At 40.5% G+C, this 22,892-nt stretch overlaps 2 protein-coding genes across 3 annotated transcripts in view; one reads left to right on the top strand and one right to left on the bottom strand.

Annotated features, from left to right (window-relative positions):
• Positions 1–69: 69 nt before the first annotated feature.
• LOC138978797 (immediate early response 3-interacting protein 1-like) lies at positions 70–4,069 on the bottom strand. Its single transcript, XM_070351587.1, has 3 exons — positions 3,919–4,069; positions 2,546–2,641; positions 70–578 (listed from the first exon to the last, which is right to left on the bottom strand). The coding sequence occupies exons 1-3, from the start codon at positions 4,007–4,009 to the stop codon at positions 523–525; spliced, it is 243 nt and encodes an 80-aa protein (XP_070207688.1). The 5' UTR covers positions 4,010–4,069; the 3' UTR covers positions 70–522.
• Positions 4,070–5,451: 1,382 nt separating this feature from the next.
• The window catches only part of LOC138978782 (myosin-IIIb-like), a 70,531-nt gene continuing 53,090 nt past the window's right edge, over positions 5,452–22,892 (top strand). Inside the window, exons 1-2 of one of the 2 annotated variants that reach the window (XM_070351569.1) lie at positions 5,452–5,561; positions 5,596–6,058. The gene's annotated coding sequence lies outside the window, so the exon portion shown is untranslated. Of the gene's footprint in view, positions 6,059–22,892 lie in introns of both variants that reach the window. The other variant, XM_070351577.1, reaches the window with a different exon arrangement.

Here is a 22,892-nt window from a genome sequence, read left to right as displayed (position 1 = left end):
CTACAACTTGCAAACACACATTCATCATTAGCAGTCATGTTCTCACAGCACAAAACAACAAAACCCACATTTTGGTTGAGAAATAGCGTTTTTATTTACAGAACACTGACAACTTATAGCCAATAGACCCGGTACACACACATAGTCTGTTCAACATGGTGCAGTGCTGAACATGTGATAAGGATGGCAAGAACACTCGCTGTCAGGAGAAAAAGTTCACACTGTAAAATGAGTTGTTTTAATGTGCACAAGATGACAGATGCACCAGCAATAGGCATATGCATAATATATGTGACATCAAAGTAGGTGGTAAGGAAATAAACAAGCTCTTTCTTCCTCCCTCTCTCTTTCTCTCTCGTTCTGTCTAGATGTCATACACACATGCACAAACACACAACTTTCACATATGAATATAGATTGGCATTCTTGCAGACACACTTCCATACAACACAATTTCCATTGCCTCCTATCAAGCAGTCCAATCCGACACTCGCTCCACTCCATCAGGTCATCTTTTTGGTGCTATCCAAATACCAGCTTTAAAGCTATCACAGCAACGTTGATCCCAATCAATGGAACTGAAAAATAAAGTGATTATTATAAAACATAGGTTAGGTAGGTAAAACAGGACTTAACAAGTCGCGTAAGGCGAAAATACAATATTTAGTCAAGTAGCTGTCGAACTCACAGAATGAAACTGAACGCAATGCCATTTTTCAGCAAGACCGTATACTCGTAGCATCGTCAGTCCACTGCTCATGGCAAAGGCAGTGAAATTGACAAGAAGAGCGGGGTGCGCTAAGAAGGATATAACACACTTTTCTGTACCTCTCTTTGTTTTAACTTTCTGAGCGTGTTTTTAATCCAAACATATCATATCTATATGTTTTTGGAATCAGGAACCGACAAGGAATAAGATGAAAGTGTTTTTAAATTGATTTGGACAATTTAATTTTGATAATAATTTTTATATATTTAATTTTCAGAGCTTGTTTTTAATCCGAATATAACATATTTATATGTTTTTGGAATCAGCAAATGATGGAGAATAAGATAAACGTAAATTTGAATCGTTTTATAAATTTTTTTTTTTTACAATTTTCAGATTTTTAATGACCAAAGTCATTAATTAATTTTTAAGCCACCAAGCTGAAATGCAATACCGAAGTCCGGGCTTCGTCGAAGATTACTTGACCAAAATTTCAACCAATTTGGTTGAAAAATGAGGGCGTGACAGTGCCGCCTCAACTTTCACGAAAAGCCGGATATGACGTCATCAAAGACATTTATCAAAAAAATGAAAAAAACGTTCGGGGATTTCATACCCAGGAACTCTCATGTCAAATTTCATAAAGATCGGTCCAGTAGTTTAGTCTGAATCGCTCTACACACACACACAGACAGACAGACACACGCACATACACCACGACCCTCGTTTCGATTCCCCCTCGATGTTAAAATATTTAGTCAAAACTTGACTAAATATAAAAACCTAGGGAGTTTCTTGGTCATGCAGAATTATAGCAGAGAGACATTTTAGCAAAGTTTAAGAGTGTAAATCCGTTCCACAAAGTCAAAACTTTGCAGACAAATTTAGGAAGTGGTATGACAGCTTTGTATTGTTAATGCTGGCGGTATTAAGACAATTTTTGAAATTTTGTTATGAGAACAGTTGTATTCAAAACGAACCTTCCGAGCAAACTGTGCTCCCACCACACACAAAAAAGTATTAAAATTTCAAATTATAACGTAATGTTAAAACTATAAAACTAAAAGAACCATACATGTGCTTATCTTATGTATTACACAGATCAGACAACTCAAAAATCAACATAGCTGGAATTTGATTACAAAGGGAAACAACTCAGAGAAGAACAGTAAACATGGACATTAGGGATGCAGAAATACACTGGCCTACAGCAAGTATACATTTTGTAAGATGACTAATGATTGGATATCACTTGCCCATGGGATGGGCGAAAATTTGTTCACTTCAGTTTCCAGTTTTAAACTGTACAGTTGTTCACTTCAATTTTATTGGAACTCTGTAAACAATATGTCTCTTCTTCGCCTGCTTATTAAATTGGTTTGACTCACACATTGTTTTAAACTTTGAAAAGGTGCACATAGAGGGAAACTATCCAGAAAGTTTTAAAAAAGTAGACATTTTTTTGTGGGCTTAAGAATTTAAAAGGTTCCATTTTTGTACTTCTGCATCTCCGGATATGAAAATGAGAAGAGTGGGTAAATGAGCACGAAAGCACATTTAGCCCGATAGGTCGAAAAAAGAGAAAGAGCTGTCTAAAGAGTTATGATGGGATAACGGGGCCTTCAGGGATGAGACCGGGGTACAAATGAAAGAACTTATTGGAATACCTCCCCCCCCCCCCAAAAAAAGCGTAGAAATTCCCACGATCTAGATATAAGAAACGAGCTATTTTATATGCTTCAGTTTGTCAAAAATATAGTTTTGACAAGAATCAGCATACAAATTTCATCCCTCAGAATCATGTAGTTTCACATCTGCCTAATTCAATTGACTCACTTCTCATCACGGTGCGTATGGAGCGTACCAGATGCAGGATCTGTGCCTTCACCCCAGGATCCTCTCCAAACCCTGCCTGGCTTGTTCCCCACCCAACTGGTAACAGAAACAGAATGTCCATGTATATTTTTCATCACTTGAATGCACAGCCTGTCCAATGATAATGTACATATATATGTGACCCTCCACCACGCAATGAGTCGCATGTGACCTTGCGCGGTTCTGCGCTAGGCTTAGAGGGTCACCTTAGCCACAGGCTTATAACTCGAACAGTTTTTTCTCTTTTCTAAAACGGTTTTCACCACTGGATAGAGCATAAAAAAACGCGTTAGGAAAATAGGAAAACGTAAAAATAGGAAAATCATGCAAAGGTGACATGCGACTCGTTCCGTGGTGGAGGGTCACACATGCAGTTAGGCCTGATCGACCTAAAGAGATACACCTTAATCCCCATTTGTACAGGAAGAATAGAATACAAATACCGTTCAACATGACACTGAGCTGCACAGGACCTGACCTCATTTCCCTAGCTATCACATTTTAATGAGAACAGTAATTAACATGCACCACAATGATTAATGTTCTCCATTTTAAGATTATTTCAATTCACCATTGCATTTATCAAGCCCCTCTTCTGTTTGGCCCGCTGACCTCCGCAGTTGCTCTTCCATACCACAGTTCAAATCTAAACTAAAACACACCTTTTCCGCAAACATCTACCAGTACCATAAATACAATTTCAAGCCCGGTCCTTTCCTGGTAGTTATTTTGGCCCATGTACTGTACATGTATAGTTTTTCATGTATGTGTGTTGAGCATGTTTGTGGCAATGTGATATATATATATATATAGTGCAATGTGTATTAATAATTATACTTACACTTACAGTGCGTGTGTGCGCGTGTGTTTGTGATTAGGTATTATAGTGCGATGTGTTATTTATTGATATGTGTGCGATTGCACTGTAAATAATGTTATGTTATTCCCCCCAATGACTGTACAGCGCTTTGAGCAGGGGTTATAAACCCTGGATAAACGAGCTTTATAAATACTATGCATTATTATTATTATTATTATTATATATTATCAATAGAAGCTTGTGGTTTACACAGATAAAAAAAAAACCAACAACAACAACGCTATCGTCACGCAGCACTACTGTTTTTTGCTTTCTTTCACGTGTCGAGCATACTGTACTTGGTTATGCTAGAAACACTTCATCAACTTGTTTGCTATCTAGTATCTGAACCTTACTCAGTTTCTGTCAACTGTGAACGTTGCATCTGAAAACCTATGTGCACTGTGATCTCAACACCATGATCCTGTCTTTGTTAAATGTATATCATAGTAGCAACATGTAAGAGCAGTCTTACTTTTGGCGAGAAACCGTTCCTCGTGAAGAATACAGATAGCATTTAGACAAAGAATCGCAGCCTCAAGCAGGGAATAGAGACCGAAAGCCATGTTGGCACAGGAAGTGATTGGCGAGTGAGCTCCCTTGAGCTCTTCCGCTTTGGACGAAGAAATCGAAAGTAAGGCGTGACACACGAAGAAAACAAACAGAAGTGGTACGGAGGAAGATAAGTTCTGTAACTGGATTAAAAAATAAATAAAATAAACGATAATTTGTGAATCTTTCTACTTTATCTAGCCTTACGAGTCATGGCTGGGAATGACTGCACTATTTTAAAGATTTGGTCATAGGGCTACTAATCGATCGAGGAGCAACTTCGACACTGAAATGCCGGCTGCCGTGTGAGTCAGTGCCGTGTGTGCGTACACGCACGCACACACGGTGTGCCACACTGAAGTGATTGACACACGGTAAATACAATGACCGTTTGACCGCCCGGCCTTTTTGCCACTTATTGATTTCACCACCAACCTCCCAACATGGTGGATGTGTGTGTGTGTGTGTGTGTGTGTGTGTGTGTGTGAGGTGTGTGTGTGTGTGTGTACGCGGGTGCGCGCGCGTGTGTGTGCGCGTGTGAGAGACACATGTCCCATTTCATCTTGTGATGCAGGAGTTAGTTTTACAGTGCTACAGTGGAGTGCTGTAGAAAAACTATTACTATTAGGAAATTGATCGAGCAAGATCCGTATTATAGGGTTTTGCGTTTGCCGGACAATAATGTGTGATGAATGTGTTTGTTTCCTGGAACTGGTCTAGCCGTACAAGGGTACAGTATAATTGACAAGAGCCTGCCTCACTGCAATGCATTACTTCACAATAATAATCACATGTGTCTGAGTCAAAAAAGGCATATGCATAATAAAGGGGTACGTGGGTGCGTAGCCCTATATATCCTGTCAAAAAGGCTTACAATAATAGATGACGTTTATGTTTTTAGAAACAAAAACAAATCCAAATGTAAAATAAGCCAGTCACGATCTCAGTCTAGAACAACTTTGTAGGCTTATTTCCCACTTGACTGATGACACCACATAATTATGGAGTGAGAATTTATTTTTTATTTTTTACAGTTGCTGTACAGTGGAACCCCCCTTTTAAGACCTCCTCCCTTTTAAGACCCCCTCCCTTTTAAGACCCTCAATTTAAGACCCCCTCTCTTTTAAGACACTATTTTCTTAGATTTTCTATTCATAACGTCTGTAAATTTACCCCCAGTTTAGGACTCCCTCCTTTTTAAAACCTGAGTTTCTCAGATTTTTGGAGGTCTTAAAAGGGGGGGGGGGGTACTACTGTATTGCCAAATACTCCTGAAAACAGGACGCAAAGTATACTCAAGTGGAAGCTGCGCAGTCAATGTTGATAAGACTACTATATCATACACTGACTAACTGCTTATTGAGAAACCTTGGTGCTGTTTATGGGGTGAGTCGATCTCTTGCAGCTAGTCAGGGTAGTATGACGTCACCCAATCGTGTCCAGGGAGAAGTATCGATCTATTTTTAGTAACAGCGGGACATACCTGTCTCACTGTTGGCTTTTGTGTGCCGCGGAGTGTGTCCCGTTTGCCGTCATACCTGAGCGATCGCCTTTTGAGTCACACCTGTAAAAGCCTATTGTTAGTTGACTGCACAGGTAGAACGAAGAGACAGAGGAGAGACTGAAGTCGGCACCCTCGGCTTAGCCACTTGTTATAAATACAGTCACGACAGTCAACTGAAGGTTGATCCAGTGTGTGTGTGTGTGTGTCAGTGCTTAGATATAAACGCCAGACACAAGAAGTCAACAGTCACCACGCAAATACTACTTCAGTGTGTGTGTCAGTCTGTGCTCAGATTAATCGCGAGACAGTGCTTGTGGAGTTAAGTTTTGTATTTGAGCAGCAGAGAGCTTCCCGGTGTTGTTTGTAAAACGTAGTCAGTATTTTGATATCAGCTTTAACTTGGTCATCGACTGGAGAAATTAACAGTCAACACAATACTGCACAATACTCCACAAGTGTGTGTTCGCCTGTGCCCAGACAAAAACATGAGACTTGGTGCTTGAGAAATTTGGATTTTATTCAAGCGGTGGAAAGTTTTGCTGTGTTAATTGCAAACCAGGTAATTTTACTTTGATTATTTGTTTTTTTTTAACTGAATCGAATACACAGACACTCTTGCTTTTACTATTTGCTTCTTAACACGGACAACTAACATTAATTCAAAGGCTGTTCCAGCGTGTGTGTGTGTGTGCGTGCGTCAGTGTGTGTGTGTGTGTATCACTGTGTGTGTGCGTGTGTGTGTGGTTGTGTGTGCGTGTATGTGCGTGAGTGTTTGTGTGTGTGTCAGTGTGTGTGTATGTGTGTGTGTGTGTGCGCGTGTCTCTGCGTGTCTGTGTTTGTGTGTATGTGCGTGTCTGTGTTTGTCTGCGTGTGTGTGTCAGAGAATGTGTGTGTGTGTGTGTGTGTGTGTGTGTGTCAGTGCTCGCATGATATAAACGCGCGAAAGCGCTTGGGGAGACAAAATTTGTACTTAAGCTACAGTGGGGAGCTTTGCAAGGTTGTACAGTAAACAAAGTAAGCTTTTATGATAAGTAATTACTAAGCCTGGTATAGGCACAGTAACACGAGAAGCTAATGGTCACAAGTGTGTGTTAGAGTTCAGAAATACAAACTAGTGATAGTACCTACGTGGAGAGATGCCTTGACAAGATCGGCGAGTTGTTTTGTTTGCAAAAAACAATACTGATTTCATGATCAGTTTATACAGAAGAGAGTGCGCAGAAAGCCCATCCTACTTTTTCCTTAACAGGAGAGAATATGATTTATTATAACAGTCACCCAATGGCTGAGGAATCCCCCTTTTAAGCATATTTGGCAGAATGTCCAACAGCTCCATAGACATACCAGTGTAGACTGTTGTGCCGTTCCTCTTTTCAGCAATTATAATATGGGGATGCCACTGAAAAAATGAGCACAGCAATACAAGTAGGCTACATGCAATCCAAATACACCGTGGATTTCTTTCAAGTTTCATTCCTGGCTCTCGTAGAAATGTGGTAAAATCATATAATCATTTATTTTTTAATATATAATTTATTTATTACTTTACAATTAACATTTACTACGGAGTGTCGAGAACGTTTTACATTGAGTCAGTGTGGATCCAGTTCTTGTCTTGCTGTTCCTTCTATCGCCTTGATGCCGCACACAGTACTTTTGTCCTTTTGTGATTTTTTCACTACAATTTAAATCGATGCACCCCCAGGGGGTGCGATGGGTGGGTATGGGTTTAAGCCTCCCAATTTAAGACTCCTTCCCTTGTAAGACCTTGTCTCAGACTTTCTGTTCAGAACCTCTGTAAAATTACCCCCATTTTAAGACTAATCCTTTTTAAGACCCGATTTTCTCAGATTTTTGGATGTTTTAAATGGGGGGTTCACTGTAGTACAGTGTGCGACAGTCCTCAGACATAATAACTACACACAACATGTGAACAGTGTGTGTCGAGTCAGTTTAGCCTGACACTGATTCGCCGTCTTGTATACAAAGCGACGTACGTTTTATGAGCCTTTTCTTCTTCTCTCTCTCTTGCTTGTCAACATGAAAAGCAAACTGCTTTACTTGTGTGTCCGCGTTCAAAAAACAAACAAACGTGACAGTGCATGTTAGTGAAGTTTAGCCTTATCTTATCTGTGGTGTGTGCACAAGACAGGTACGTTTTTATGATCATTTTTTTCCTTGCTCATCAACACAATCATAAAACGACTGCTTCAGCACCTGCTATTCCGACTTGGTCGTGTGACAGACGTTTTCTTCCACACGAGATTACGTTGATTGTCTAACGAAGCCGTCAGGCTGAGTTAGACATCAGCTAATCGAGTGTGGAAGAAAACTCTGTCACACGACCAAGTCGGAATAGCATTTATGTCTCACAGCTTCAACAGAGGAGAGAACAAAATCTTTTTATCCTACATAGGTGAGAGAGACACCCGTGAGATAATAATCGTTCAAATCACACGTGTGTATATCATGTAAATGAGGTCATGTCAAGCAAGTCTGGCAGGGACCTGTTTTTCCACTGCTTATGATGCCAAAGTCACCGAGACAAACGTCATTATAGAAACAAAAATTGCGCTCGCTAATTACCTTCGATGAATCTTTAGAACTAACACGAGTAGTAGGGAGAGGTATGCCTCATGCCTCGGCGCAATGCGCAATGCGCAAGGGTAGGGACCAGCATAAAGTTATAGGTTAAGGTGCCTGTGTTTAAGTAGTGATAAGGAGATATTGCGCATAAACGGTTTATTGCGTTTTATATTTTGTCATGTGATTTCATGTGCCTGTACCTGTTGCTCGGTACTAATGACCACTTCAGCTGGGGTAATGACAGGATTACTATCCGCGCTTCGCGGAGCACTCTCTTTTATGACGCTAATAACTATCAGAGGTGTCAGGATAAGGCGATAAAAATGGTACCCCTACTCTTTGCGGCCCCCCCTCGCCGATAAAACCACCAGAGGTGGCCAGCAGTTAGAGAAGTTTAATGGGACGTGGTTTCCCTACCCCGAGGGGTGATTAGGGTTTAATGCTTAGATTAGTGCTAGACAAATGGTGTGGGGTGGGTGGAGGAGTTAGCTCGACTGGTGAGGCGGGAGAGATGAGAGCTGATTTACAAAAATATAAAAAGCTTTAACAACTAGACTCAGATAGCTACCTGTTGGTTTTATGTAGGTGTTATAAACATCGCAAGTACATTTTACACCGAACACGAGTTGTTCTACAGTCAGTCATACATAATGTTAGGTTAGAGACTGATCATGTCTGAGTATTGGTTGTCCACAGAGACACAAGACCTCACATGCTAGAACATGTTGGTTGGTCACAGGCTTGTGCGGGGAACCATTGGTTATACACTTGGTAAAACTGCTCTCGCAGTTCAGGACGAACCACCTCTTCTAACGTTGAAGCGCTAAGCGCCATGTATAGAGAATCTGTATCCATTTCCAAAAGCTGGTAGTCGGCTCTGGACACAAACTTATCTAGAAAATCAAAATGAAACTCCAACATGCGTAGTTTAGCGTACTGGTAAACAAAGTAACCAATCTGAGAGGGGAGTGACCAGTTGATTTTTTTTAACCATCTCTACTTCAGTGACAGAATCTGTTACTTCTGTTAGTTTTTGAAAACGACCATTGTTGATCAGTTTTGAGGCCTTATCAGACAAAACGTAATGAATATCACGATGGTTGGCCACGTTAGTTAAGGTTTTCCCGTAGACTGAGTTACCGAGCAGTTTGAAAGTTTCAGCTAAGATAGTTTTTGATGAGTCTTGGTCTCCTGCTCGTCTTGCGTTTGAAACGCTGTCACCAAACTGACGGAAACAGGTTTTGGGTTGATACTCTACGATCAGCGTGATGTTTTAACAATCAACCCGTGTTGCACGTAACAAAACAAGAGGGGTGTAGCTAGCAGAATTTGTTCACCGTGGTAACTCCCTACAAGTGTACGGCGTGGTTGGGATAAAAGCTTGTGTTTTTTCAGCGTAGTCTTTCATAAAATCCCCGATCTGTTCTCAGCTGACAGACTCATTTTTGAAAATAGGCTGCATTTCACTGAAATGTTCTTTTAGATGATCAGGTACATAAATATCACACTATATCAACCCGATTGAATCCATAACCCACTCCAACCATTCCCGAGCTAGCTGACCGTAGGGATCTGTTTTTTTCCGCTTTAAAAGCGTTTTCTTTTCTACGAATGACAGGGTGCTCTGTGGGCATGTCTTGCATGAGTGCAGCTAAATACAGCGCATCAAATCCCTGAACAGCCTGTACCGGTTTGTCCTGATTACCACGAATGTGTGTTTTGTCTTTTTCGTGGTATCTGTGAAAGACAATAGACGGACCCTCGACAATGTTCTTTCGCAAAAGTGCTTGAACGTCTTTTTGTTTTTTGTTAAAAGTGAAAAGTAGGTATCTGAAGACAACGTGTCAAACAGACACTTCAGTGTCACACCGGGGGACAGAAATAATACCGTCTTTCAGCAAATCAACTCGCAGACTAGCGTACATACTAATCTGATGCTGCAAAGCAACCAGAAACGGTACTGTGTCTAGGTTGTTGTACCACACCAAAAAAAGCCTTCAAAGTCGTCATTTTGTTTTCAGTCCACACACGCTGACAAAAAGCGTACTCTGTATCAGAAATATTTGAGTTTTTGAGCTTACTAAAAAAAGCTGCATGGGGTGGGAGTTCTCTTTCGTCTAGTGTACTTAGACTAGTGACGTATTCATAGCAGAAAAAACCCTTTTCCTATTCGACACCGAACGCCTAGAGGTACTTGGAATAACTAAAACCTGGCGCAAGAAAATTGTTGATGTCGAGAAACCGAAGTTTGTCTGTACAAAGACACATATATTGATTGTTACGTTTAACAACAAACTTGAAAGGAGGTCTTTTAGGGATCTTCTTTTTTCCCTCTGTTCGATAGGAAAGTCAGACAAAGGCGTGACATAAAAACTGGAAGACATGATGTTGTGAATGTCCTATTGTTGGTTGTTTGTGCTGTCTAATGGTTTATGTGGGTGTTATAAGGTACATTTACATTGAACACGAACTGTTCTACAGTCAGTCATACCTAATGTTAGGTTAGAGACTGTTCACACCTGAGTATTGCACCACAGAGATGCAAGACCTTACATGTTAGAACATATTGATTGATCAGCACCTAAAAATAGAAACGCGTAGTTAGACACTAGTGTGATGCGGTCAAAAAGGGGGTATAAAAAAAAAGTTCTTCTGGTGTTTACACCTGAGTATTGCACCACAGAGACGCAAGACCTTACATGTTAGACCATGTTGATTGGTCAGCATCTAAAAATAGAATCGCGTAGTAAGACACAGGTGTGATGCGGGTATAAAAAAAAAAGTTCTTCTGGGTGCTTACCCCCGAGTATTGCACCACAGAGACGCAAGACCTAAACATGTTAGAACTTGTTGGTTGTTCATTTGGTCACTGATTTCACCGAGAAAAGAAAGAAAGTCCTGCTTTGACAACTCAGGCGTGGTCGTTGTAAGACAGAGTGGTTATTGACTGAGGCATGAAAGAAAGACAAGTCACCCGACTCTTTGTTTTTGAGAAGAAAGGAGTGAGAAAAATTGATTTTGAAGCGTTTGTTTTGCTCATGGAACAGATCAAGAAGCGACTCGTACCAATCAGGGAAATCAGAACAAGGGTTCCTCTTAAAAGAGAAAATGTGGCGCTTTTTTTACACACACTAATCGTGTAAGATATATAGAAGAATTACAACACCTGGTACACGCGTATAACCATTCGTTTCACAGAAGTATAAAAACAGCACCTGTTAAAGTTTGTCTCGCTAACAAAGAAACAGAACAAACGTAAGTTTTGTACGAACAACCCACCCCCAATGAAAACACCCAAAGGTAGGCTACAGGTTGGTGATCGTGTGAGACTAAGTAAAACACGACGACTCTTTAAAAAAGATTATTTACCTGCGTGAACAGAAGAATTATTTACAGTTAGCAATGTGTTGAAAACAACTCCAGTGACCTATAAGCTGAAAGACGCTCACGCAGAAGAACTACAAGGTAGTTTGTTTTTTTACAAAGAAGAACTACAAAAAGTAGGAGAGAAAGAAATGTATCGTATTGACAAAGTACTAAAAGAACGACTTGGTAAGGGAGGAAAAAAAGAGTATTTAGTGCATTGGTTTGGGTACCCAACGTCATTTTCTTTCTTTCTTTATTTGGTGTTTAACGTCGTTTTCAAACGTTCAAGGTTATATCGCGACAGGGAATGGGGGGGAAATGGGGTAGAGCCACTTAATTGTTAATTGTTTCTTGTTCACAAAACCCAACGTCATTTGACACATGGATCTCAGCTGATAGTCTTAGACAGTATTCAGAGTAGTTATGGCTGAGGACGCCTTGTCTGCTGAAGATACAACTGTTGCTACTAACGTATTAGAAGAGACAACTACTGATACCAAGAGATTCTCTTGCTTGTGGTGTGTTTTTGGTTATCGCGCCCCTCGTAGTGAGATTGTATTTTTGTAAAACATTTTTTTGTTTTTTTGTTTTTTTGTTTTTTTGTTTTGTTGATCAGATTTTTCTAATTTATATTGTAGTAGGTGTGTCTCTGTTTAATTTGACAAACTGGTGGGAATGTCCGGTCCACTGTTTGAACAAGGTTTTTGTGGGTTTTTGCAAAGAATGAGGCAAGGGTCCTTTGTGCAAAGCAAGACAGCGAAAGAGACACAGACCGTCAGTATAAGGAAAATGATGATGCTCGTCTTTTTGTAACTTGTGCAAGAACTGTGTGTTTGTGATGTAGTTAGGTAGACTACCACAGACTCATCCGATAGGAAAGTCAGACAAAGGCGTGACATAGAAACTGGAAGACATGATGGTGTGAACAGAATACCGAGAGTTTGGGCGTTCGAGTCTAACTTGTTCTAGAATGTCATGGTCACTGATTTCACCGAGAAAAGAAAGAAAGTCCTGGTTTGAGTTGATCAGGTGTGGTCGTTGAAAAACAGAGTGGTTATTGACTGATGCATGAAAGAAAGACAAGTCAGTCATGGAACAGATCAGGGGGAAATCAGAACAAGGGTTCCTCTTAAAAGAGAAAATGTGGCGCTTTTTTACACACACTAATCGTGTAAGATTTGTAGAAGAATTACAACACCTGGTACACGCGTATAACCACTCGTTTCACAGAAGTATAAAACCAACACCTATTAAAGTTTGCCTCGCTAACAAAGAAACAGTTTGGTAAGTTTTGTACGGACAACCCCCAAAGAAAAACACCCAAAGGTAGGCTACAGGTTGATGATCGTGTGAGACTAAGTAAAACACGGCGACTCTTTAAAAAAGGTTATTTACCTGCGTGAACAGAAGAATTATTTACAGTTAGCAGTGTGTTGAAAACAACTCCAGTGACCGATAAGCTGAAAGACGCTAACGCAGAATAACTACAAGGTAGTTTTTTTTTACAAAGAAGAACTACAAAGCGTAGGAGAGAAAGAAATGTATCGTATTGACAAAATTTTAATGTGATGAGCCACGGATTAACCCTGCTTACCTAACGGTGGTTACACACGCCTCTTTGTTTGTCAGAAAAACAAAACTAAATCCAGCTGTAAGTCTTGTTCACGCAAAAGCCCTGGAGAGGTCCACAGCCAAATACCCTCTAAAATGAGTAGTTATGAAATCTTACGGGATCCCGCGTGGAAACCATAGTGCTGTTTTATACAATTTGTTTCTCAGGCAGCCACCAACACGCGTTGTAGTAGGACTAGTAGAGAGCGCTGCGTTTAACGGTAGCTACACAAAAAAAACCATTCAACTTTTAAAACCCACAACTTGAATTTTCTCTGCCTCTATGTTGCTGGAAAACAAGCCCCTGCAAAACCACTAACACCAGACTTTTGAAAACAGACAGTATGTGGGAAGTTTCTTTAGTTTGACCGCAGGAACAGGAGTGGGTGTTGGTGACGTCGGTAACAGATTTGTCTATGAATACTACTGTGGGAGTTTGCGTCTGGAACTAAAAGTTTAGTGCACCCCTGGTAGAGCCTGTTCACGTTATTGTGTATGCAGAAATGGCCTCGTTGCTAGAAAATGATCGGAGTAGGTAGGTTATCACTGATTTTACATCATGAATGGACTAGAGATCTCTCGCCTACTGTTAAGACACCCCGTGGCAAGACGGCCGTTTATGGGTGTTTACACCAGAGACCAACTTCCTTCTGAGATAAATTTACTTCACCCCTCGTCTTACGTCATAAACACAGACCCAGCACATAAGGTTGGGTCTCATTGGGTTGGTGTGTATTATGATGGTCAGGGGAATATTGAATATTTTGATAGTTTTGGTTTTAAACCGAATCACAAAGACATTGAAGGTGTTTGTTTTTTATGCGTCATTGGTTTGTGTTCTAAAACCAACGAACAGGTATTACAGGGGATGTTAAGTTCTACTTGTGGTTTGTTTGCAATGTATTTCATCATCAAAAAGAGTCAAGGTACAAGGCTCCGTGACATAATTTCTATTTTTTAACCCCCAAAACCCTGTTGTAAATGACCGTAAGTTCATAGCACTTTTTTAGAGATGTGTTAACGCAACAAGTCTAAAGCTGTTGTTGTAAAAAATAGTAACTGATGTCATAGTGTAAGGAGGTTATATATAAAGATGGTGTTGGCTAATTTTTTTTTACTAAATTCCCTGATCGAGCCACAAGACAACACCGCCTACTCTACACTACAGTCTACAAAGACAGTCTCCTAGTGGTAAAAGTTGTTTAACACTTTTGTTGTTGTTGTTGTTGAGAACGACAAAAGAGATGTTTGACGAGAAAGAGCCTCTGTTTAGCTCACCGCTACCCGAACCTGATATGTTTCCTTGGTTTTCACCAAGGAAACAGAAAGAACAGACGCGTGCGACCAAGTCAAAGAGGGGTGGTCTTGGCCAGTAAAGAATTTACTCGCCTGATCAAAGTCCGAGAAAGACTGTTGAAGCGACTTAAAACACAAACAGAAGTTGTAGCTATAGAAGTTAAAAAAAAAAAAAAAACACCAGACGTGTCAGAAGAGTCCAGATCAAAAAGAAGAAACACCAGCAGACGAACTACCTCACACACCTGTCAAATACTCGGAGAGCAGCAATCTGTTTGAAAACTGCTACCAGGAACCGGCTGGTGTGTCTACCTTCAACGACCTCGGTTACTATAACCCAACATTGTTAAATACGAAAGTCGCCCCACGTCAAGTTATGGGAGCGCCCCTTAAAAAGAGAAAATGTGTCGCTTTTTTACACACACTAATCGTGTAAGATATGTAGAAGAATTACAACACCTGGTACACGCGTATAACCATTCGTTTCACAGAAGTATAAAACAGCACCTGTTAAAGTTTGCCTCGCTAATAAAGAAACAGTTTGGTAAGTTTTGTACGGACAACCCCAAAAGAAAACACCCAAAGGTAGGCTACAGGTTGGTGATCGTGTGAGACTAAGTAAAACACGGTGACTCTTTAAAAAAGGTTATTTACCTGCGTGGTCAGAAGAATTATTTACAGTTAGCAGTGAGTTGAAAACAACTCCAGTGACCGATAAGCTGAAAGACGCTCACGCAGAAGAACTACAAGGTAGTTTTTTTTTTTTTACAAAGAAGAACTACAAAAAGTAGGAGAGAAAGAAATGTATTGTATTGACAAAGTTTTAATGTGATGACCCACGGACTAAACCCTGCTTACCTAACGGTGATTACACACACCTCTTTGTTTGTCAGAAAATCAAAACTAAATCCAGCTGTAAGTCTTGCTCACACAAAAACCCTAGAGAGCTCCACAGCCAAATACCCTCTAAAAAGAGTAGTTATGAAATCTTACGGGATCCCGCGTGGAAACCTTAGTGCTGTTTTAGACAACTTGTTTCTCAGGTAGCTACCAAGACGCGTTGTAGTAGGACTGGGAGAAAGCGCTGCGTTTAACGGTAGCTACACCAAAAAGCCATTCAACTTTTAAAACCCACAACTTGAATTTTCTCTGCCTCTATGTTGATGGAAAACAAGTCCCTGCAAAACCACTAACACCAGACTTTGAAAACAGACAGTATGTGGGAAGCTTCTTTAGTTTGACCACAGGAACAGGGGTGGGTGTTGGTGACGTCGGTAACATAATTGTCTATGAAGACTACCCCGGAGGCTATACGCTGTATGTATTTGACCTGTCACCGTCAATGTTGGGTGGAGATCAGATTGAGCTGATGCGCTGTGGGAGTTTGCGTCTGGAACTAAAGTTTAGTGCACCCCTGACAGAGCCTGTTCACGTTACTGTGTATGCAGAAATGGACTCGTTGCTAGAAATTGATCGGAGTAGGCAGGTTATCACTGATTTTACATCATGAATGGTCTAGAGATCTCTCGCCTACTGTTAAGACACCCCTTGGCAAGACGGCCGTTTATGGGTGTTTACACCAGAGACCAACTTCCTTCTGAGATAAATTTACTTCACCCCTCGTCTTACGTCATAAACACAGACCCAGCACATAAGGTTGGGTCTCATTGGGTTGGTGTGTATTATGATGGTCAGGTGAATATTGAATATTTTGATAGTTTTGGTTTTAAACCGAATCACAAAGACATTGAAGGTGTTTTTTTATTTGTTTTTTTATGCGTCATTGGTTTGTGTTCTAAAACCAACGAACAGGTATTACAGGGGATGTTAAGTTCTACTTGTGGTTTGTTTGCAATGTATTTCATCATCAAAAAGAGTCAAGATACAAGACTCCGTGACATCATTTCTATTTTTAACCCCCAAAACCCTGGTGTAAATGACCGTAAGCTCATAGCACTTTTTTCAAAGATGCGTTAACGCAACAAGTCTAAAGCTGTTGTTGTAAAAAATAGTAACTGATGTCATAGTGTAAGGAGGTTATGTATAAAGATGGTGTTGTCTCATTTTTTTTTTACTAAATCCCCTGAGCGAGCCACAAGACAACACCACCTACTCTACACTACAGTCTACAAAGACAGTCTCCTAGAGGTAAAAGTTGTTTAACACTTTTGTTGTTGTTGTTGTTGAGAACGACAAAAGAGATGTTTGACGAGGAAGAGTCTCTGTTTAGCTCACCGCTACCCGAACCTGATATGTTTCCTTTGGGACGAACCATTTTCGCGAGTGTCAGAACGTGGTGAAAACTTGTGAAAATCCACATCAGACATTACACCAACCAAGGAAACAGAAAAAACAGACGCGTGCGACCAAGTCAAAGAGGGGTGGTCTTGGCCAGTAAAGAATTTACTCGCCTGATCAAAAGTCCGAGAAAGGCTGTTGAAGCGACTTAAAACACAAACAGAAGTTGTAGCTAGAGAAGTTAAAAAAAACCACCAGACGTGTCAGAAGAGCCCAGAACAAAAAGAAGAAACACCAGCAGACGAACTACCTCACACACCTGTCAAATACTCGGAGAGCAGCAATCTGTTTGAAAACTGCTACCAGGAACCGGCTGGTATGTCTACCTTCAACGACCTCGGTTACTATAACACAACATTGTTAAAATACGAAAGTCGCCCCACGTCAAGTTATTGGATCGCACCTTAAAAGAGAAAATGTGGCGCTTTTTTACACACACTAATCGTGTAAGATATGCAGAAGAATTACAACACCTGGTACACGCGTATAACGCGTACACATTCGTTTCACAGAAGTATAAAACAGCACCTGTTAAAGTTTGCCTCGCTAACAAAGAAACAGTTTGGTAAGTTTTGTACGGACAACCCCAAAAGAAAACACCCAAAGGTAGGCTACAGGTTGGTGATCGTGTGAGACTAAGTAAAACACGGTGACTCTTTAAAAAAGGTTATTTACCTGCGTGAACAGAAGAATTATTTACAGTTAGCAGTGTGTTGAAAACAATTCCAGTGACCTATAAGCTGAAAGACGCTCACGCAGAAGAACTACAAAGTAGTTTTTACAAAGAAGAACTACAAAAAGTAGGAGAGAAAAAAAAATGTATCGTATTGACAAAGTACTAAAAGAACGACTTGGTAAGGGAGGAAAAAAAAAAGAGTCTTTAGTGCCTTGATTTGGGTATCCAACGTCATTTGACACATGGCTCTCAGCTGATAGCCTTAGACAGTATTCAGAGTAGTTATGTGTGAGGCTGTCTTGTCTGCTGAAGCTACGACTGTTGATACTAACGTCTTAGAAGAGCCAACAACTGATACCAAGAGCTTCTGTGTGTGTGTGTGTGTGTGTGTGTGTGTGTGTGTGTGTGTGTGTGTGTGTGTGTGTGTGTGTGTGTGTGTGTGTGTGTGTGTGTGTGTGTGTGTGTGTGTTTGCACTTACATTTTTTTTTCACCACACATATAACCCTACCTCTTACATAGCCTATCAACAACGAAGAAAAAAAAAGAAAAAAAGAAAACAGTCATTATAACAACAACAACACCAACACTAGTCAGTGGGTTAGTTACGAAGGTTCGCTGTTTTATCTAGATGCCGTACACTGCTGTCTAGTGCAATTAAATGGGTTTCTCTGCGGTTGGTGGAGCCCTCTCTCTTTTATGGCGCTAATAACTATCAGAGGTGTCAGGATAAGGCGATAAAAATGGTACCCCTACTCTTTGCGGAGCCCCCTCGCCGATAAAACCACCAGAGGTGGCCAGCAGTTAGAGAAGTTTAATAGGAGGTGGTTTGCCTACCCCGAGGGTTGATTAGGATTTAATGCTTAGATTAGTGCTAGACAAATGATGTGGGGTGGGTGGAGGAGTTAGCTCGACTGGTGAGGCGGGAGAGATGAGAGCTGATGTACAAAAATATAAAAAAGCTTTAACAACTAGACTCAGATAGCTACCTGTTGGTTTTATGTAGGTGTTATAAACACCGCAGGTACATTTACAACAACAAATGGTGTTTAACGTCGTTTTCAACCACGAAGGTTATATCGCGACGAAGGTACATTTACACCGAACACGAATTGTACCACAGGCAGTCATACAGAATGTTAGGTTAGAGGCTGCTCACATAGTTTGTTTTTTTTACAAAGAAGAACTACAAAAAGTAGGAGAGAAAGAAATGTATCGTATTGACAAAGTACTAAAAGAACGACTTGGTAAGGGAGGAAAAAAAGAGTATTTAGTACATTGGTTTGGGTACCCAACGTCATTTTCTTTCTTTCTTTATTTGGTGTTTAACGTCGTTTTCAAACGTTCAAGGTTATATCGCGACAGGGAATGGGGGGGAAATGGGGTAGAGCCACTTAATTGTTAATTGTTTCTTGTTCACAAAACCCAACGTCATTTGACACATGGATCTCAGCTGATAGTCTTAGACAGTATTCAGAGTAGTTATGGCTGAGGACGCCTTGTCTGCTGAAGATACAACTGTTGCTACTAACGTATTAGAAGAGACAACTACTGATACCAAGAGATTCTCTTGCTTGTGGTGTGTTTTTGGTTATCGCGCCCCTCGTAGTGAGCTTGTATTTTTGTAAAACATTTTTTTGTTTTGTTTTTGTTTTTTTTGTTTTGTTGATCAGATTTTTCTAATTTATATTGTAGTAGGTGTGTCTCTGTTTAATTTGACAAACTGGTGGGAATGTCCGGTCCACTGTTTGAACAAGGTTTTTGTGGGTTTTTGCAAAGAATGAGGCAAGGGTCCTTTGTGCAAAGCAAGACAGCGAAAGAGACACAGACCGTCAGTATAAGGAAAATGATGATGCTCGTCTTTTTGTAACTTGTGCAAGAACTGTGTGTTTGTGATGTAGTTAGGTAGACTACCACAGACTCATCCGATAGGAAAGTCAGACAAAGGCGTGACATAGAAACTGGAAGACATGATGGTGTGAACAGAATACCGAGAGTTTGGGCGTTCGAGTCTAACTTGTTCTAGAATGTCATGGTCACTGATTTCACCGCGAAAAGAAAGAAAGTCCTGGTTTGAGTTGATCAGGCGTGGTCGTTGAAAAACAGAGTGGTTATTGACTGATGTATGAAAGAAAGACAAGTCAGTCATGGAACAGATCAGGGGGAAATCAGAACAAGGGTTCCTCTTAAAAGAGAAAATGTGGCGCTTTTTTACACACACTAATCGTGTAAGATTTGTAGAAGAATTACAACACCTGGTACACGCGTATAACCATTCGTTTCACAGAAGTATAAAACCAACACCTATTAAAGTTTGCCTCGCTAACAAAGAAACAGTTTGGTAAGTTTTGTACGGACAACCCCCAAAGAAAAACACCCAAAGGTAGGCTACAGGTTGATGATCGTGTGAGACTAAGTAAAACACGGCGACTCTTTAAAAAAGGTTATTTACCTGCGTGAACAGAAGAATTATTTACAGTTAGCAGTGTGTTGAAAACAACTCCAGTGACCGATAAGCTGAAAGACGCTAACGCAGAATAACTACAAGGTAGTTTTTTTTTACAAAGAAGAACTACAAAGCGTAGGAGAGAAAGAAATGTATCGTATTGACAAAATTTTAATGTGATGAGCCACGGATTAACCCTGCTTACCTAACGGTGGTTACACACGCCTCTTTGTTTGTCAGAAAAGCAAAACTAAATCCAGCTGTAAGGCTTGCTCACGTAAAAACCCTGGAGAGGTCCACAGCCAAATACCATCTAAAAAGAGTAGTTATAAAATCTTACGGGATCCCGCGTGAAAACCTCAGTGCTGTTTAGACAATTTGTTTCTCAGTCAGCTACCAACACGCGTTGTAGTAGGACTAGTAGAGCTCGCTGCATTTAACGATAGCTACACCAAAAATCCATTCAACTTTAAAACTCACAACTTGAATTTCCTCTGTCTCTATGTTACTGGAAAACAAGTCTCTGCAAAACCACTAACACCCGACTTTGAAAACAGACAGTATGTGGAAAGTTTCTTTAGTTTGACCACAGGAACAGGGGTGGGTGTTAGTGACGCTGGTAACGGAATTGCCTATGAAGACTATCCCGGAGGTTATACGCTGTATGTATTCGACTTGTCACCGTCAATGTTGGATGGAGATCAGCTTGAGTTGGTGCGCTGTGGGGGGTTTGCGTCTGGAACTAAAGTTTAGTGTACCCCTGGTAGAGCCTGTTCGCGTTATTGTGTATACAGAAATGGCTTCGTTGCTAGAAAATGCTCGGAGTAGGCAGGTTATCACTGATTTTACATCATGAATGATCTAGAGATCTCTCGCCTACTGTTAAGACACCCCTTGGCAAGACGGTCGTTTATGGGTGTCTACGCCAGAGACCAACTTCCTTCTGAGATAAATTTACTTCACCCCTCGTCTTACATCATAAACACAGACCCAGCGCATAAGGTTGGGTCTCATTGGGTTGGTGTGTATTATGCTGGTCAGGGGAATATTGAATATTTTGATAGTTTTGTTTTAAAACCGAATCACAAAGACATTGAAGTTGTTTTTGTTTTTTTAGTTGTTGTTGCGTTATTGGATTGTGTTATAAAAACCAACGAACAGGTATTACAGGAGATGTTAAGTTCTACTTGTGTTTTGCTTGCAATGTATTTCATCATCAAAAAGAGTCAAGATACAAGACTCCGTGACATCATTTCTATTTTTAGCCCCCAAAACCCTGGCCATAAGCTCATAGCACTTTTTCAGAGATGTGTTAACGCAACAAGTCTAAACCTGTTGTTGTAAAAATAGTAACTGATGTCATAGTGTAAGGAGGTTATGTATAAAGATGGTGTTGTCTAATTTTTTTTACTAAATCCCCTGATCGAACCACAAGACAACACCGCCTACTCTACACTATAGTCTACAAAGACAGTCTCCTGGAAGTAAAAGTTGTTTAACACTTTTGTTGTTGTTGTTGCTGAGAACGACAAAAGAGATGGTTGACGAGGAAGAGTATCTGTTTAGCTCACCGCTACCCGAATCTGATATGTTTCCTTTGGGTCGAAACATTTTTGCGAGTGTCAGAACTTAGCGAAAACTTGTGAAAATTCACATCAGACACTACATCACCCAAGGAAATAGAAAAAAAAAAAAAAAAACAGACGCTTGCGACCAAGTCAAAGAGGGGTGGCCTTGAACAGTGAAGAATTTACTCACCTGAGCAAAGTCCGAGAAAGGCTGTTGAAGCGACTTAAAACACAAACAGAAGTTGTAGCTAGAGAAGTTAAAAAACACCAGACGTGTCAGAAGAGTCCAGAACAAAAAGAAGAAACACCAACAGACGAACTACCTCACACACCTGTCAAACACTCGGAGAGCAGCCATCTGTTTGAAAACTGCTACCAGGAACCGGTTGGTATGTCTACCTTCAACGACCTCGGTAACTATAACCCAACATTGTAAAATACAAAAGTCACCCCACATCAAGTTATGGGAGTCCTTAAGACAAACAACCAAACTAGGACCTGGCTTTTTAAAAAAACCATCTAAAGTAGACAAGTGTAAAACAACAAGACGGTGTTGAATACCAAAAAAATTATCATTGACAATCATGTTTTGGCTTTTTGTTTTAATGTATGTGTATGCAAAATGTTAATTTTTTTGGTTTTTAATACTCAAAAGACTGTTGTCACTTTTTATAATAAAATGATCATATTGAAAAGTTAATAACTATGTGTCTGTATAATTCTTGAAGGCTACCGTGAGCAGTTTTATGTGTTTTGTTACTCTTTACGTCTGACTTTTTAGTACCTTCTTGTTTGGAAGTACTTGTGTAAACGTGCGCATATGTGTGTGTGTGTGTGTGTGTGTGGGTGTGTGTGTGTGTGTGTGTGTGTGTGTGTGTGTGTGTGTGTGTGTGTGTGTGTGTGTGTGTGATCGGAGGTGTGTGTGTGTGTGTGTGTGTGTGTGTGTGTGTGTGTGTATGTGTGTTTGCACTTACATTTTATTCCCACCACACATATAACCCTACCTCTTACATAGTCTATCAACAACAAAATAACAAAAACAAAATAACACCTATGTGGCTATGACATACCCTATCAAAACCTTGTGCGTGAACCCCACTGCCGGCAATCAAACACAGAGGGAGGGTCAATTACTGTCAATAGAAAGGAGGCGGCTCAGTAACCCAGCCGCGTTAAGCACCAATAAAAAAAGGCCGGGGGGCAGTAATCCTGTCATTACCCCAGCTGGAGTGGTCATTAGTACCGAGCAACAGGTACAGGCACATGAAATCACATGACAAAATATAAAACGCAATAAACCGTTTATGCGCAATATCTCCTTATCACTACTTAAACACAGGCACCTTAACCTATAACTTTATGCTGGTCCCTACCCTTGCGCATTGCGCATTGCGCCGAGGCATGAGGCATACCTCTTCCTACTACTAACACGTCACGCCACACTTTGAGAGTGACGTTTCTTTGCTTTGACGTAATAGATTGCACGAGGCTTTAGAAGAGATCGAGGTTCCAAAACAAGCGTCTTCAATTTAGCTGCCTCCACTGCAG

The sequence above is a fragment of the Littorina saxatilis genome, linkage group LG1 (genome assembly GCF_037325665.1).
Source record: "Littorina saxatilis isolate snail1 linkage group LG1, US_GU_Lsax_2.0, whole genome shotgun sequence".
Classification (NCBI taxonomy): Eukaryota; Metazoa; Mollusca; class Gastropoda; order Littorinimorpha; family Littorinidae; genus Littorina; species Littorina saxatilis.
Note: the sequence above shows the minus strand (reverse complement) of the source record. Positions and strands in the feature narration are given on the sequence as shown.